At 40.0% G+C, this 14971-nt stretch overlaps 1 protein-coding gene and 2 long non-coding RNA genes across 17 annotated transcripts in view; 2 read left to right on the top strand and 1 right to left on the bottom strand.

The window, feature by feature from the left end:
- The first annotated feature begins 147 nt into the window (after positions 1-147).
- On the top strand, positions 148-8783 carry LOC103789918 (uncharacterized). The gene is made up of 3 exons (XR_616129.5): positions 148-243; positions 7270-7381; positions 7512-8783. It is a non-coding gene; the product is annotated as an uncharacterized LOC103789918 (long non-coding RNA).
- The window catches only part of ZNF529 (zinc finger protein 529), a 22191-nt gene continuing 15994 nt past the window's right edge, over positions 8775-14971 (bottom strand). For 13 of the 15 annotated variants that reach the window (XM_078359140.1, XM_008987821.5, XM_017968141.4 and 10 more), the window contains one exon: positions 10859-12807. In XM_078359140.1, the coding sequence (XP_078215266.1) occupies positions 11351-12807 (1457 nt within the window). In that variant the 3' untranslated portion in view covers positions 10859-11350. Of the gene's footprint in view, positions 12808-13747; positions 13869-14971 lie in introns of all 15 variants that reach the window. The other 2 variants (XM_078359141.1, XM_017968144.4) reach the window with 2 other exon arrangements.
- Positions 10151-14971, top strand: part of LOC144580737 (uncharacterized) — a 6766-nt gene continuing 1945 nt past the window's right edge. Inside the window, exons 1-2 of the long non-coding RNA XR_013530794.1 lie at positions 10151-10247; positions 14179-14249. This is a non-coding gene — a long non-coding RNA (uncharacterized LOC144580737). The remainder of the gene's footprint in view (positions 10248-14178; positions 14250-14971) is intronic.

Here is a 14971-nt window from a genome sequence, read left to right as displayed (position 1 = left end):
CAGGAACCCCAGGAGACTGTTAGGCACGGTTCGGGAATGAGGGTAACAATGCCTTTGGCTGGGCTCAAACCCGGCGCCATCTTGCTCATCGCGGGCGTGGCGCTGAACTACATTTCCCAGAAGGCGCCGGGCCCTCGGCCCCTCCCCGTGACGCCCACGGTTCGGTGGAGAAATGCACGCGACCCAGATGCTGGGCTCTGAGTAGGTCGGCTTGGAGACTCCTGGGTTCGTAGGAGGCTGGAGGTGAAGCGTCTAGAACCGGTTGCGGGGGTTGAGACTGAGTATTAAGTCTCTTCAGGCGGAACGGGCCGAGGAAGGGCGGTTGTGAAATTGTAATTTTTGTGACAGTATATCCTGGCACTGTGTGTGTGTTATTGTGACTATGTATGACAGACACCCTGTGTGCGGATGTGGGGAGGATTCTGCTGGTATCCCGTGAGTCCCTGTGTTAGGACTGTTAATGTGTGACTGCGTAACTCTGTGTGAGGGTGTGGGTTTGCCGTGACTGCCTGCCCGCAGTGGGTGTGTGATTGTGACTCTGTGACCATATGTTCGTCTGTGTGCAGATAGAAGGAGCTTTGTACTTGTGTGGTTGTGACACTGTGTGGGAGCGTAGAGGGTGAGGGCTTTTGACTTTGTGTCCAGTGGTGGGTGTGTGAGTGAAGCACTGTGTGTGCCTGGAGTTGAGACTGTGTTTGTGTGTCTGACCAAATGTCACACATAGTCATATGTGAGAGGAGAAAATAGCTCAGTCCTGTGATAGTAAAGGACAGTTTTCAATGACAATGAGTTTGAGTTGGTAGCCCCAGTTTCCTTTGATAGCCCTCGCTTGCCGGGGGAGGGGAACGCAGAGTAAACTCGCGTTGTCATTTGGGCCCCAGGGGAGGTGTATTGTCTCCTTTCCCATTTCTGTCCTCCAAGAGAGGTTCCCCAGAGAAGAGGAAATAATGATTCTGATATCTAAAAGCCATGTTTAAGGTGCCTTTAAGTTTTCTCTATTTTTCCAAGGCATGATTTTTTTTTTCCTTAGCAAATGCCTAAAAGGATTTATCTAGTAACTTGGAATCTTCTGTTTCTCTTTGGAAATATCTTCGTAATTTTCTCTTATTAATGTAGTAAATGGTTCAGTTCATCTTGTATGCATAGTTTGTTTTTTCCTATGTACTCCTATATACATATATAGATATATACGCATATACATACAAATATATGCACTTGTATATGCACATATTGACATGTATCTAATGTTTTCATTTAACTGATATTTTAACTTCGTACATAATTGAAAGATATTTGAGAATATATTAAATTGTAGATGCTGTTGTTTTGCCACATATGTGGCCGACTCAGTATCAGTTCCCTTCTTTATTGCTATAAAAGTCCTAATATTGTTTGTTTGCCCTGCTTAAATAAAGAAAAAACAAAACAACAACAACAAACTCTACATGTTCTAGCTTCCCCTGTTGATGTAAGTAAAAGTTGTTAGATTGGGCTTCTCAGACAGTTCTCTGTTGTATATTTGTTTGTTTGTTTGTTTGAGATGGAGTCTCACTGTTGCCCAGGTTGGAGTGCAGTGGTGTGATCTTGGCTCACTGCAACCTCTACCTCCTGGGTTCAAGCAGTTCTCCTGCCTCAGCCTCCTGAGTAGCTGGGATTACAGGCACCTGCCACCACAGCTGGCTGATTTTGTATTTTTAGTAGAGACAGGGTTTCACCATGTTGACCAGGCTGGTCTTGAACTCCTGACCTCAGGTAATCCACCCACCTCAGCTTCCCAAAGCGGTGGGGTACAGGCATGAGCCACCATGCCTGATTGGTCAGGCAGTTTTTCAAAAGTGTGGGGATGGGGTGGGGCAGGTTCAGTGGGCATGCATTCTTTTCCCACTTTCTGTCTGGAATGTGGTATCATGCTACATGTGGATCAGATATCTCATATAACCATGCCTTTTTTTTTTTGAGACAGTGTCTCACTCTGTCACCCAGGCCAGAATGCAGTGACATGATCTCAGCTCACTACAACCTCTGCCTCCCAGGTTCAAGTGATTTTCCTGCCTCGGCCTCCTGAGTAGCTGGGACTACAGGCACGCATCACCATGCCCAGGGAATTTTTGTGTTTTTAGTAGAGACGAGGTTTCATCATATTGGCCAAGCTGGTCTTGAACTCCTGACCTTGAGATCCGCCTGCCTCAGCCTCCAAAAGTGCTGGGAATACAGGCGTGAGCCACTGCGCCCAGCCCCATGCATTTTGTTTTGTTTTTTGAGACGGAGTCTTGCTCTGTTGCCCAGTCTGGAGTGCTGTTGTGCCATCTCAGCTCACTGCAACCTCTGCCTCCTGGGTTCAAGCGATTCTTCTGCCTCAGCCTCCTGAGTAGTGGAGACTACAGGAGTACACCACCACTCCCAGCTACTTTTTGTACTTTTAGTAGAGTCTAGTTTTCACCATGTTTGCCAGGCTGGTCTCAGACTTCTGACTTGAGGTGATCGACCCGCCTTGGCCTCCCAAAGTGCTAGGATTACAGGCATGAGCCTCCATGCCCGGCCATAACCATGCATTTATAATGGAAGGAGGGGGATGAGCATTTACAATGTCATAGTACATGAAAATAGAGGATTTTAAGTTACATTTGTTCTGTGAAAGCAGTTTGATTAGAAAATATGTGTATTCCACCTATCTGTGCATGAAATGTCTCGTTGCACTTTAATTTTCTTCATTGTAACTAGACTCAAGCTTGTGAAAGAAGGGACTTTCTTGTCTTAGTGTTTAGTTGTTCCATCTTCAGCATTTACAATGGCCAGCGCATAGTCGGCTCTCAGTAAATATTTGATTAATGAAAGAATAGTAAGTAGTTGATAAATGATAGCAGTGCTACTTAGTTTCTTTTTGGTTGCACAGAGGAAACATGCCCAGATAGCCTTAGGTTTCTGTTCCTCTCTGAGATTACTTTGTGTTAACTCTACCTCTGGGTTGGGAAGACGTATTATAAGCCGATGTTCTTGAAACTGGGTATGAGTTCTTCATCATCCTCAGGACTTTTGACATGGGGTGAAAGATATTCACTGTTACTGTTCGTTTTCTTTGATTCTTTATTAAGTTTCTATATCTAAAGAATAAAATATTGATAACCAGTTTTTCTCACATTTAAATGATTATTTTAATTAAACTTTAAGAAAAGTTCAACTACATTTTTAGTAAGCCTTATTCTTTTGTCTACTTTAAACACAAAGCAGCAGATAAGATTGGAAGTAGGGAGATTTGAAAAAAAGAGATTAAAAAAAGGTAATTGTAGGCCGGGCGTGGTGGCTCACGCCTATAATCCCAGCACTTTGGGAGGCTGAGGTGGGTGGATCACGAGGTCAAGAGATCGAGACCATCCTGGCCAACATGGTGAAACCCCGTCTCTACTAAAAATACAAAAATTAGCTGGGCATGGTGGCACGCGCCTGTAGTCCCAGCTACTCAGGAGGCCGAGGCAGGAGAATTGCTTGAACCCAGGAGGCGGAGGTTTCGGTGAGCCGAGATGGTGCCATTGCACTCCAGCCTGGGTAACAAGAGCAAAACTCCATCTCAAAAAAAAAAAAAAAAAAGGCAATTGTAGTACCAAAGGAAAGAAGAGATTAAAAAATAAAAGGCAATTGTAGTGCCCAAGGAAAAGATATTGATGGCCTAGAGGAGTTGTTTGTAGTTGAGATGGAGAGAAATAGAAGGTTTTTAGATACAATTAGAGGAAAAATGTCAGAACTTGCTGAAGGTTTATATGTAGTAAGAGAAGAAAGAATGAAAAATGACACAGGTTTCTGAGTTGAGTGATTTAGTTAGTTAGAGTTGATGCACAGGCAAAGCCAAATAAACGTGGAGATTGTACCTGATAGGGCCACTTGCCCCTGAAGAGGACTGTTGGCATGGCAGACACCTATAGTTTATTTCCTAAAGAAGGTGGATAAAATAACTTAGGCAATCTTCAGTTTGAGTCCTTCTAATGATTATCAAATGAATTATCCTTTCATGTAAAGACGCATACATAAAAATTGGAGGGTATACTGGGCGCAGTGGCTCACGCCTAATCCTAGCGCTTTGGGAGGCCAAGGTGGGTGGATCACCTGAGGTCAAAGAGTTCAAGACCAGCCTGGCCCTCATGGTGAAACCCCATCTTTAAAAAAAAAAAAATTGGAGGGTATAGTGATAGGTAATAATAGATTAGTGGTAATATTTTCTGAAGATAAAGACTTAGTGGTCTGAGTAGAATTAAATCATCTGGGTATTTTCTGGAGTCTGAAAAGCAAAACAATCAAGATGAGGATCCATTTCCCCAATGACATGGAATCTATAGCCTCTCCATCTGAATATCTTTGGACTTGAACAGTGTTATTCCTAGTGCACTGGCCCCCAAGTCTATGGTGAGAGCCTCTAACTTCCCTTCTCGAACTTTTTTGCTCCTCTGTACTAGTCCCACACTGAAATTCCGTCTCTCTTCAGTGGGGATTATTACCTGCTCTGACTTAATGGGAGTAACTATAGGAATTCGGTGACAATAGTAAAGTGCAGAAGAAAGTAAATTACAAGATTTTGATCCTTCTGTTTTTTTTTTTTGATATGGAGTTTCAGTCTGTTGCTAAGGCTAGAGTGCAGTGGCACCATCTCGGCTCACGGCAACCTCTGCCTCCCAAGTTCAAACGATTCTCCTACCTCAGCCTCCAAAGTAGCTGAGATTACAGGTGCTCTCCACCACACCCGGCTAATTTTGTATATTTAGTAGAGACAGAACTTTGTGATACTGGCCAGGCTGGTCTCGAACACCTGACCTCAAGTGATACGCCTGCCTCAGCCTCCCAAAGTGCTGGGATTACAGGCATGAGTCACTTCGCCCAGCCAGATTTTGATTCTTAAATGCCAATTGAGTTCTTCATTGGGAAAGTAGAAACATTTCAATTAAATAAGGAAAGACAAGAATGTATATCACCATTACTATTTAGCTTCCTTTCTTTTGGGGACAGAGTCTCACTCTGTTGCCCAGACTGGAGTGCAGTGGTGCGATCTTGGCTCACTGCAACCTCTGCCTCCCGGGTTCAAGCTGTTCTCCTACCTCAGCCTTTTGAATAGCTGGGACTTGCAGGCATGTGCCAAATTACCCCCAGCTAATTTTTTTGTATTTTTAGTAGAGATGAGATTTCACTGTGTTAGCCAGGATGGTATCAATCTCCAGGCCTCATGATCTGCCCACCTCAGCTTCCCAAAGTGCTGGGATTATAGGCGTGAGCGACCGCACCTGGCCTAACTTATGTTGTTTTTCATGCTTGCTAGAGTAAACAAGGAAAAAATTTAGAGGCAAAAAATTCTGAAAAGAGGTATTAACATTGACATTGAATGCATAATTCCATAGGAAGTATGTCTGGACAATAAATGTTTATGTGTGTGTGTATATATATATATATACATTTTTTTTTTTTTTTGAGACATAGTTTCGCTCGTTACCCAGGCTGGAGTGCAACGGTGCGATCTCGGCTCACCGCAACATCCGCCTCCTGGGTTCAGGCAATTCTCCTGCCTCAGCCTCCTGAGTAGCTGGTATTACAGGCATGCGCCACCATGCCCAGCTAATTTTTTGTATTTTTAGTAGAGACGGGGTTTCACCATGTTGACCAGGATGGTCTCGATCTTTTGACCTCAGGTGATCCACCCACCTCAGCCTCCCAAAGCGGTGGGGTTACAGGCATGAGCCACCGTGCCTGGCCCCCTATGTATATATTTTTAATCACCCTCTGAACCTGAACTTGAGTTAATGAGACTCATTTATCACTAATCTTTAAAAGGACTCTGTTGGTCTGTTTCCAAAACCATACCCTACTTCCATTCTCCTTCCACTGTAGACACTCTTTCAAAATGATTAATTTGCTGGATGTGGTGGCTCACGCCTGTAATCTGAGCACTTTGGGAGGCTGAGGTGGGCAGATCACCTGAGTTCAGAAGTTGAGACCAGCCTGTCCAATGTGGCGAAACCCCAGCTCTACTAAAAATACAAAATTAGCCAGGCATGGTGGTGCACACCTGTAATCCTAGCTGCTCAGGAGGCTGAGGCAGGAAGATCACTTGAACCTGGGAGGAGGAGGTTGCACTGAGCTGAGATTGTGGCACTGCACTCCAGCCTGGATGACAGAGTGAGACTCTATCTCAAAAAAAAAAAAAGATTAATTTTATCTTTATGCTTGACCATGTTCTTACAAAGAATATATTTTACATACATGTATTTAAAAATAATGTATCTCCTGTTTTTTACTAATTACAGTGTTTTTACAGTTATCTGTTACTGTGTAAACATTTATGTCAGGGCACTGATTGCATGTTACCTGCGTACTTTTACAGGGAATGGTTATACAGATTGCCTCCATACCCTCCCACCACAACAAATGCTTAAATTAATCATCTCATACATATGAAAGAAAGTTAAGCTGCATACAAAAATCGTTGTAAAATATGTCCCTGGCCGGGCGCAGTGGCTCACGCCTGTAATCCTAGCATTTTGGGAGGCTGAGGCAGGCGGATCACGAGGTCAGGAGATCAAGACCATCCTGGTCAACATGGTGAAACCCCATCTCTACTAAAAAATACAAAAATTAGCTGGGCGTGGTGGCCCCCACCTGTAGTCCCAGCTACTTGGGAGGCTGAGGCAGGAAAATTGCTTGAACCTAGGAGGAGGAAGTTGGAGTGAGAGGAGATTGTGCTGCTGTACTCCAGCCTGGCACCTGGTGGCAGAGCAAGACTGTCTCAAAAGAAAAAAAAAGAGTCCCCCAGTAGCTTTTAGGAAAAGAGTAACAAGAAAGACAAATTTTACCTAATTACAGCAGAGTAACTTCACAGTCATTAAATTGGGATCCTTAATTCTCAAAGGGCTTAAAATAATGAATGTGACTACCTTTCCTTGCATATGAAAATGATGTTTTGTTTTACTGGAATAGTTTTATACAAATATTTAAGAATAGGAGATAAGTGCAAAGTGCAGGGAGTGAATTTTAAGTAAAAGGCAATTATAGTTGTTAGCTTTCAGTTTGGGCTAAGCTGCTGGAAAAGTAATTCCAGTCCCTTTTTTGTAACTAAGTATTATTCTGTAGGTGTTTCATCTTTTTTAATGATGTGCCTGAGATTGGGAGATTTTAACATTTGATCACAGAATTCTCTCAGTAGTATTTTGAGATGGCATGTGTTTTATATGTTTGTATTTTGTGTGGGAACTTTATGAAAAGATTTGATAGAAAAATCATATCTTCTCTCCTTAGATGGGTTCATGTTGTCTGTGCCCTGTATATTCCTGTAGTAGCCTTTGGAGATACTGACAGATTATGACCAGCAACACTAACAAAAATGAACTATTCCAAATATGGTGTCAAGGTAAGACAAAGCATTTTTGATTGCTTAAAAGAGGAAGTTTTTACTTGTTAGTTTACATGGCTTTTTATTTGCATTATTGTGTTTTTTTAAACAATATTTTTTTGTTTCTTGTTTTGTTTTTTGCTTTTAGAGACAGAGTCTCACTACGTCTCTAAGGCTGCAGTGCAGTGGCTCGATCCCAGCTCATGGCAACCTCTGCCTCATGAGTTCAAGCAATTCTCCTGCCTCGACCTCCGGAGTAACTGGGATTACAGGCACACACTATCATGCCAAGCTAATTTTTGTATTTTCAGTAGAGGTGGGATTTCATCATGTTGGCCTGGCTGGTCTCAAACTTCTGACCTCAGGTGATCTACCTGAGTCAGCTTCCCATGCATTATTGTTGAGTGATGAAATGCTTACTAGGAATCATTCTATTTAACACTAATCATATATTATTGATAGTAGTTTTCCCAGAAAACCAATATAGTATAAATTCTTGTATACATTTTTTTTTTTTTTTTTTTTTTGAGATGGAGTTTTGCTCTTGTTACCCAGGCTGTAGTGCAATGGCGCGATCTCGGCTCACCACAACCTCCACCTTCTGGGTTCAAGCAATTCTCCTGCCTCAGCCTCCTGAGTAGCTGGGACTACAGGCATGCGCCACCATGCCCAGCTAATTTTTGTATTTTTAGTAGAGACGGCGTTTCACCATGTTGGCCAGGATGGTCTCGATCTCTTGACCTCATGATCCACCTGCCGCGGCCTCCCAAAGTGCTGGGATTATAGGCGTGAGCCACCGCGCCTGGCCTTAAATTCATTAGATCTTAAAGCTATAGAATAAGCCTTGTTGACTCAGTCCCATCTCAAGGACTCACTGGGGTAGGGGTACCACCTCTATGATTTTGCTGGGAGTCCTTCCCCTACAACTCTGCTAGGAAGGTCATGCCCCCAAGGTTCTGGGTGGCCTACTTTTCAAGGTCTGGCCAGGGGCTGTCTTGCCTCTTGAAAACAAAGTAGTGGCCCCACACTTTGAAACCAAGGAGACAGGCCTGATGATCTCTGAAGTGTCATCAGAATCATTCTTCCCTTTTTGGGAGAATGGTGCAGGTTTGCAGCTGAATAGCTCTATGGTACTTTCTCATATAATCAAAGAAATCCAATCTTTCTGACTTCTCACTAGAAGTCAGAAAGAATATAGGGGCAAATAAAAATGGAAAGAATGGTGAAGTTTTATATTTTTGAGTATGAAACAGTAATAAAAACCAAACAGTTAATACCACCAACAATAATTATATTATGGTTTGGAGTAAGTGTGAAATGCCATGACTTCATAACAAAGTTAAATGAAAAATGTTAATATGATAAAAAATATAGCTGTAATTGCAAATAAGGAAACCATAATAAAGATACATTTTATTCATCAATTTATCATTTATTAACAACTTGAAAAAGTAAAAGCCAAGATACAAGGATATTTTGTTTTTCCCACTGCTTTTAATTTTAATGTCTATATACAAGGCTTAGATATTTAGTAGTTTTAATTTGTTTAAGGTGGAAAGAAAAAAACACACACAAAGAAATATAGGACAAATTCTCCTGGAGAACCACACCCAAGAGAGGAACATTAGCACTGATGGTAACTCAAGATAAAAAGGTAGAATGGGATCCAAGAGGAAATTAGCTGTGTTGTCACATAAATAGAGTTTGGTTAGAAATAAAGCTAGTGGCCAGGCATAGTGGCTCACTCCTGTAATCCCAGCTCTTTGGGAGGCTGATGTGGGCAGATCATCTGAGGTTGGGAGTTTTAGATGAACCTGACCAACATGGAGAAACCCCATCTCTACTGAAAATACAAAATTAGCCAGGCATGGTGGCAGGCACCTGTAAACCCAGCTACTTGGGAGGCTTAGGCAGGAGAATCATGTGAACCCAGAAGGTGAAGGTTACAATGAGCCAAGATTGTGTCATTGCACTCCAGCCTGTCTCAAAAAGAAAAAACTGTCTCAAAAAGAAAAGAAATAGAGCTAGTACTCTATTTGAAAGATATGAAATACCAAATATCCTAACAAAAGGGTTAACATACTCTTGTTCTTACTGTGTAGGACATGAAACAACAACCAATTATGTATCTTTTAAAACTACTTGAATAAGCAATACTTACGTAAAACATAGCTCAATGTATCAGTTGAGAAAATGTATATTAGTACTGGTAATCATTCAGACCTTTATAGAGTACATAAATTCTGGGAAAGACACCAGTTCAAAAATTAAAATGTAATGAATGATCGTGACATAAAGTCATCTGAACAAGATAGTTAAATTTTCTTACAAAAATCTAATAACCAGTGGCTCATGATCTCATTGACTGCATAACCAATTCAGCTGTCCTAAGAGAGAGATGATTTTGTAGTTAAATGAGATTATTTAAACCAAAGAAGGTCTGCTGATTGTTGAAATGTCCAAACCTAGTAAGGCAACTGAGAGGAAATAAAAAGAAAAAATAATGATAATAGATTAAAACACAATTGAAGCCATGTTAATATATAGTTGTAAATCCTCTTAATGTAAGTTCAGTTGTCATTTTTTCTCCCCTTTTAAAGGTGTTTGACATATTTAAGAGTGATAATTTAATAGAATGATATATTTTCTAATTTTTTTTTTGAGACAGGGCTTCACCATGTTGGCCACGCTGGTCTTGAGCTCCCAACCTCAAGTGATCCACCCACCTCGGCCTCCTGAAGTGCTGGGATTACAGGCATGAGCCACCACATCTGGCCCTAGAATGATAAAATTTAAGAGACTTATTGGGTGAGTAATTTTAGGGATTACAGGTGTGAGCCACCACGTCTGGCCCTAGAATGATAAAATTTAAGAGACTTATTGGGTGAGTAATTTTATCAAATATTTAAAAAAGTTCTCTTCATTTGGATCATGGTTGGTACAGCCTGCAAGTAAAAAGACTCCTTAAAGGAACTGGTTATATTCCAATATAACACACACATATACACTATATATAGCATACAACATGCATACACTATATACATACACATATTGTGTGTGCGTGTGTTATAGTGGACTACAACCAGTTCAAATATATAATATAATTATATATATATTTTTTGTTTGTTTGTTTTTTTCTGAGACAGAGTCTCGCTCTGTTGCCAGGCTGCAGTGCAGTGGTGTGATCTCAGCTCACTGCAATCTGCGCCTCCTGGGTTCAAGTGATTCTCCTGCCTCAGTCTCCCAGGTAGTGGAGATTACAGGCACATGCCACCATGCCTAGCTATTTTTTTTAATTTTTATTTTTAGTAGAGACAGGGTTTCACCATGTTAGCCAGGAAAGTCTCAATCTTGACCTCGTGATCCACCTGCGTTGGCCTCCCAAAGTGCTGGGATTACAGGCCTGAGCCACCATGCCTGGCCGTATGTGTGGTTTTTTTTAAAGAGGAATATGTTATATCAAAATAAAGTAGAAATTTAAAGAGAGGGAAACCATTTGATGAAAATGGAAAGATCACATTTTTATCATTTAAAAAAAACAAGCATATTACACAAAATGAAGAGCTATAAGAGTGTAAAAATATGTCGTATCTGACTGGGAGTTCCGACTTTCTGGAGGAAAATAAATAAGTAGATGTCACAAGCAAATAATTACGATCTAAAAAAGACATTGAAGTAATACTACAATTACAAAAGGAAGCAATCAAAAGAGCAAAAATATAAACACCAAAAGGTACTGTAAAAACATGCCTGGATGAGAAACCCATGAAAAAAACTTTTTAATATAAAAGAAATATTTGGCAATATCTAACAAAGCTGTAAGTATATATCAGCTATGACTAAGCAATTCTACTTCTACATACAGAATGGCCACTAAAACAGACTCTAAAAGAGGGAGATATTGAATTGCCTTGATTACCTATTAAATCTATCCATAGTTTTTTCCTGTGAAAATCAGAAATAAAAAAGAAACTTTATACATTCATTTCAGTCAAATGATTTCTCACCAGTATAAATTTTCGGATGGCAAGTAAGATGTCCAACCACACTAAAGGAATTCCCACATTCCTTACATTCATAGGGTTTATCAGCAGTATGAATGCGCTGATGTTTGGTAAAGGATGAACTATGTCTAAAGGCCTTCCCACATGCCTTGCATTCATAGGGTTTCTCTCCAGTATGAATTCTCTGATGTTCTGTAAGGGCTGAACTATGTCTAAAGGCCTTCCCACATACCTTACATTCATAAGGTTTCTCACCACTATGAATTCTTTGATGTTGAATAAGGGCTGACGTAAGTCTAAAGAACTTTCCACACTCCTTACATTCATAAGGTTTTTGACCACTGTGAATTCTCTGATGTCGAGTAAGTTCACTACCTACTCCAAATGCTTTCTCACATTCATTACATTTATAGGGTTTTTCACCAGTATGAATCCTCTGATGTCTAGTCAGGGATGAACTATTTCTAAAGACCTTTCCACATGCTTTGCATTCATAAGGTTTCTTACCAGTGTGAATTCTCTCATGACGAGCAAGTTCTCTACAAACTCCAAAAGCCTTCCCACATTCCTTACATGCATAAGGTTTCTCACCAGTATGAATTCTCTGATGTTCAATGAGCTGTGAACTAATTCTAAAAACCTTCTCACAGTGCATACATTTGTAGGGCTTCTCACCAGTATGAATTCTCTGATGTTCAGTAAGTTGTGAATGAAATCTGAAGTCCTTGCCACATTCCAGACATTTGTAAGATTTCTCATCAGTATGGATTTTCTGATGTCGAGTAAGTTGTGCATGCACTCTAAAGGATTTCCCACAGAACGAGCATTCAAAGTGTTTATCACCATCATGAATTCCTTGAAGTGGAGTAACTTCTCCAACTCTTCCAAAGGTCCTTCTGTATTCCTTACATTTATAGAATTTCTCATTATGAATTTTCTGGTGTATATTAAGGTCTTTATAAAAACAAAACGTATTCCCATATTCCATGTATTTACAAGGTTTCACACCAGTATGAATATTCAGTTGTAGCATATTGGAGTTATCTATCCCAAAGGCTTTCCAACATTCATTACATTCATAGTTTTTTCCACCAGTATGTATATTCTGATATTCATCAAACTTTGAGTCACAACTGAAGACCTTCTCATATTCCTTATATTCACAGGGCTTCTCACTGTCATGAGTTCTCTGAGGTAATGTAAGAGATTCATGAGTTTTGTAACTGGGCACATTTTGAGAGTTGGTTTTCATTTGACTAAAATATCCCACTTTAGGTCCCTGTACTTCAGCCTTGTTTTTGCTTTGCCAGTCATTTCTGAAAATGGAATTTTCAAGGCCACATAACTTACTACTTTCCATTACCTCCCACTGAGAACCAGTGTTTTTAATAATGTCTGTTCCTACAGATAAAAGCTTAGTATCATACTTGGACTCCAAATCTGAAAGAAAGGAAAAAATAATTTTCATGTACTACTAAAATAAAACAGTTATAGAAAGAAGAAACAATCTAAGAATAATTCACCATATACATGAATTGGTTAAAATACTGTTTTGAAATTTGGAGAAAGACAAACAGAGCTTGAGAATAACAACAGAACATAGAGATTATGAGATTTGTGATAAGGGTAACAGATTAAGTCAGTGGATCTGAAATTTGTGTGTTGGACATCACCTGGTAAAGTTGTTGGTTAAATGGAATCAAAATCTGCAGATGTAGAACTAGTCATTAGCATCTTATAGAGATAATGCTAATGCAGATCAAAATTTGATAATCCACATATACTAACACTACTGTGATTTTCTTCCCCCAAAATAAACTTTACCAAGGATAATAACAATGTGCAATTTGTAAGACCTCACTTTGGTTGGGCGTGTTTGTTCACACCTGTAATCCTAGCACTTTGGGAAGCCACAGTGGGTGAGTTACCTGAGCTTAGGAGTTTGGGCAGCATGGTGAAACCCTGCCTCTACTAAAATACAAACAATTAACCAGGCATGATGGCATGTACCTGTAATCCCAGCTACTCAGGGGGCTGAGGCACAAGAATTGCTTGAACCCAGGAGGTGGAGGTTGCTGGGAGCTGAGATCACACCACTGCACTCTAGCCTGGGCTACAGAGCAACAGTCCATTTCAGAAAAAATAAAAACACCGAAAACCTCATTTGAACCCATTCTCCTCAACATTTTTCACCCCCTAGATCAAACAAATTTCCTATCATTTAGAGCTACCCACAGAATATTTCATTTCTTACAAATAGTGTCTTTGTATTCCAGCTTATTTTCTTTGTTAAGTCTCAAGATAACTACCCTCGGAAGGGGCATATTAGTTGACCCTAAGTAACTCATTTCTGTTTCTAACCCTGTATCTAGTGCCTTACCCTCATATATATTTTTTTCAGTTGTATATTCAGTACTGTTCTCTTACACCATTTACTTCTTTATTCCTTAAATTCCACAAGGACAAATGAAATAAATTTTCTCGTGCCAATGTATAATAAGCTGTAAGGACACAATATATGATAATTAACTAGAGGAAAAGTAAATCACTGTATAAATGAATCTAAATAAAAATAGAGGTATATATACAAAGATAAGTCACTGGAAAACAGCATCAAAATAATTACGTAACTAAAAGAATAATGCCAGTTATCAGGGCCTCCTATCCCTCACATTGTATTAGTGATGATTACATATATATTCATAATACAGTAAGATACATAAATATGGTGAGCATTTGTATGTATTTTCCAACTGCTTCTCCACTTATATATATTGTCTCCACCACTATTGCTTATTCCCTTCTATGCAGAGCCATGATTGACATATGGGATGAAGAAATATAATCAAGATGAAATGTGTTATTTACTTCTCTTCAATAGCGTATGTATCCTTACTCTGCTGTCCTCCTAAAACTTCCATTTATTCTTTTATGCTCTTTTACAGATATTCCTTTCCATTTTCTTATACCCGAAGTCAACTAATGCTGGTGCTTCCCAAAAATATTATAATATTTCAGATATTAGAATTATATCTGAATATAATTATAACCACTGTTAGACTTACACAGTTCTGAGCAAGGGCTCATGAGTGAAAAGGAGAATATGCTAACAGAATCATATGAAGAAGGTGGTCTAGGTAGATAAGATTTTAGGGCACTTTGTAATGAAAGATTTTATGGATATCATCTGGAGGACGACAATGAGAAGGGAATGCCTGGGGAAAACTCAGTGACAGATAAACACTGTATGGTAAGAGGCAAGAGTTATTTCCCATGACTGAATTATATATAAGAAAGATTAAATAATGCAGGCATCAATATCTGCCTAAAACATTAAAACCAGATTTGAGTGACAGTATCACTAAGTCAAAAGTACTTTCAGCTAGATATAAAGAAGCTCTCTACTAGGCCAGGTACAGTGGCTCACCCCTCTAATCCCAGCAGTTTGGGAAACCGAGGTACGCGGATCACTTCAGGTCAGGAGTTCCAGCACAGCCTGGCCGACACGACAAAACCCCATCTCTACTAAAAATACAAAAAAAAAAATTAGCTGGGCATAGTGGTGCATACCTGTAATGCCAGGTACTTGGGAGGCTGAGGCAGG

This window comes from Callithrix jacchus, chromosome 22, assembly GCF_049354715.1.
Source record: "Callithrix jacchus isolate 240 chromosome 22, calJac240_pri, whole genome shotgun sequence".
In the NCBI taxonomy this organism is placed as follows: domain Eukaryota; kingdom Metazoa; phylum Chordata; class Mammalia; order Primates; family Cebidae; genus Callithrix; species Callithrix jacchus.
The sequence above is the reverse complement of the archived record's forward strand: the minus strand, read 5'-3'. Positions and strand labels throughout refer to the sequence as shown.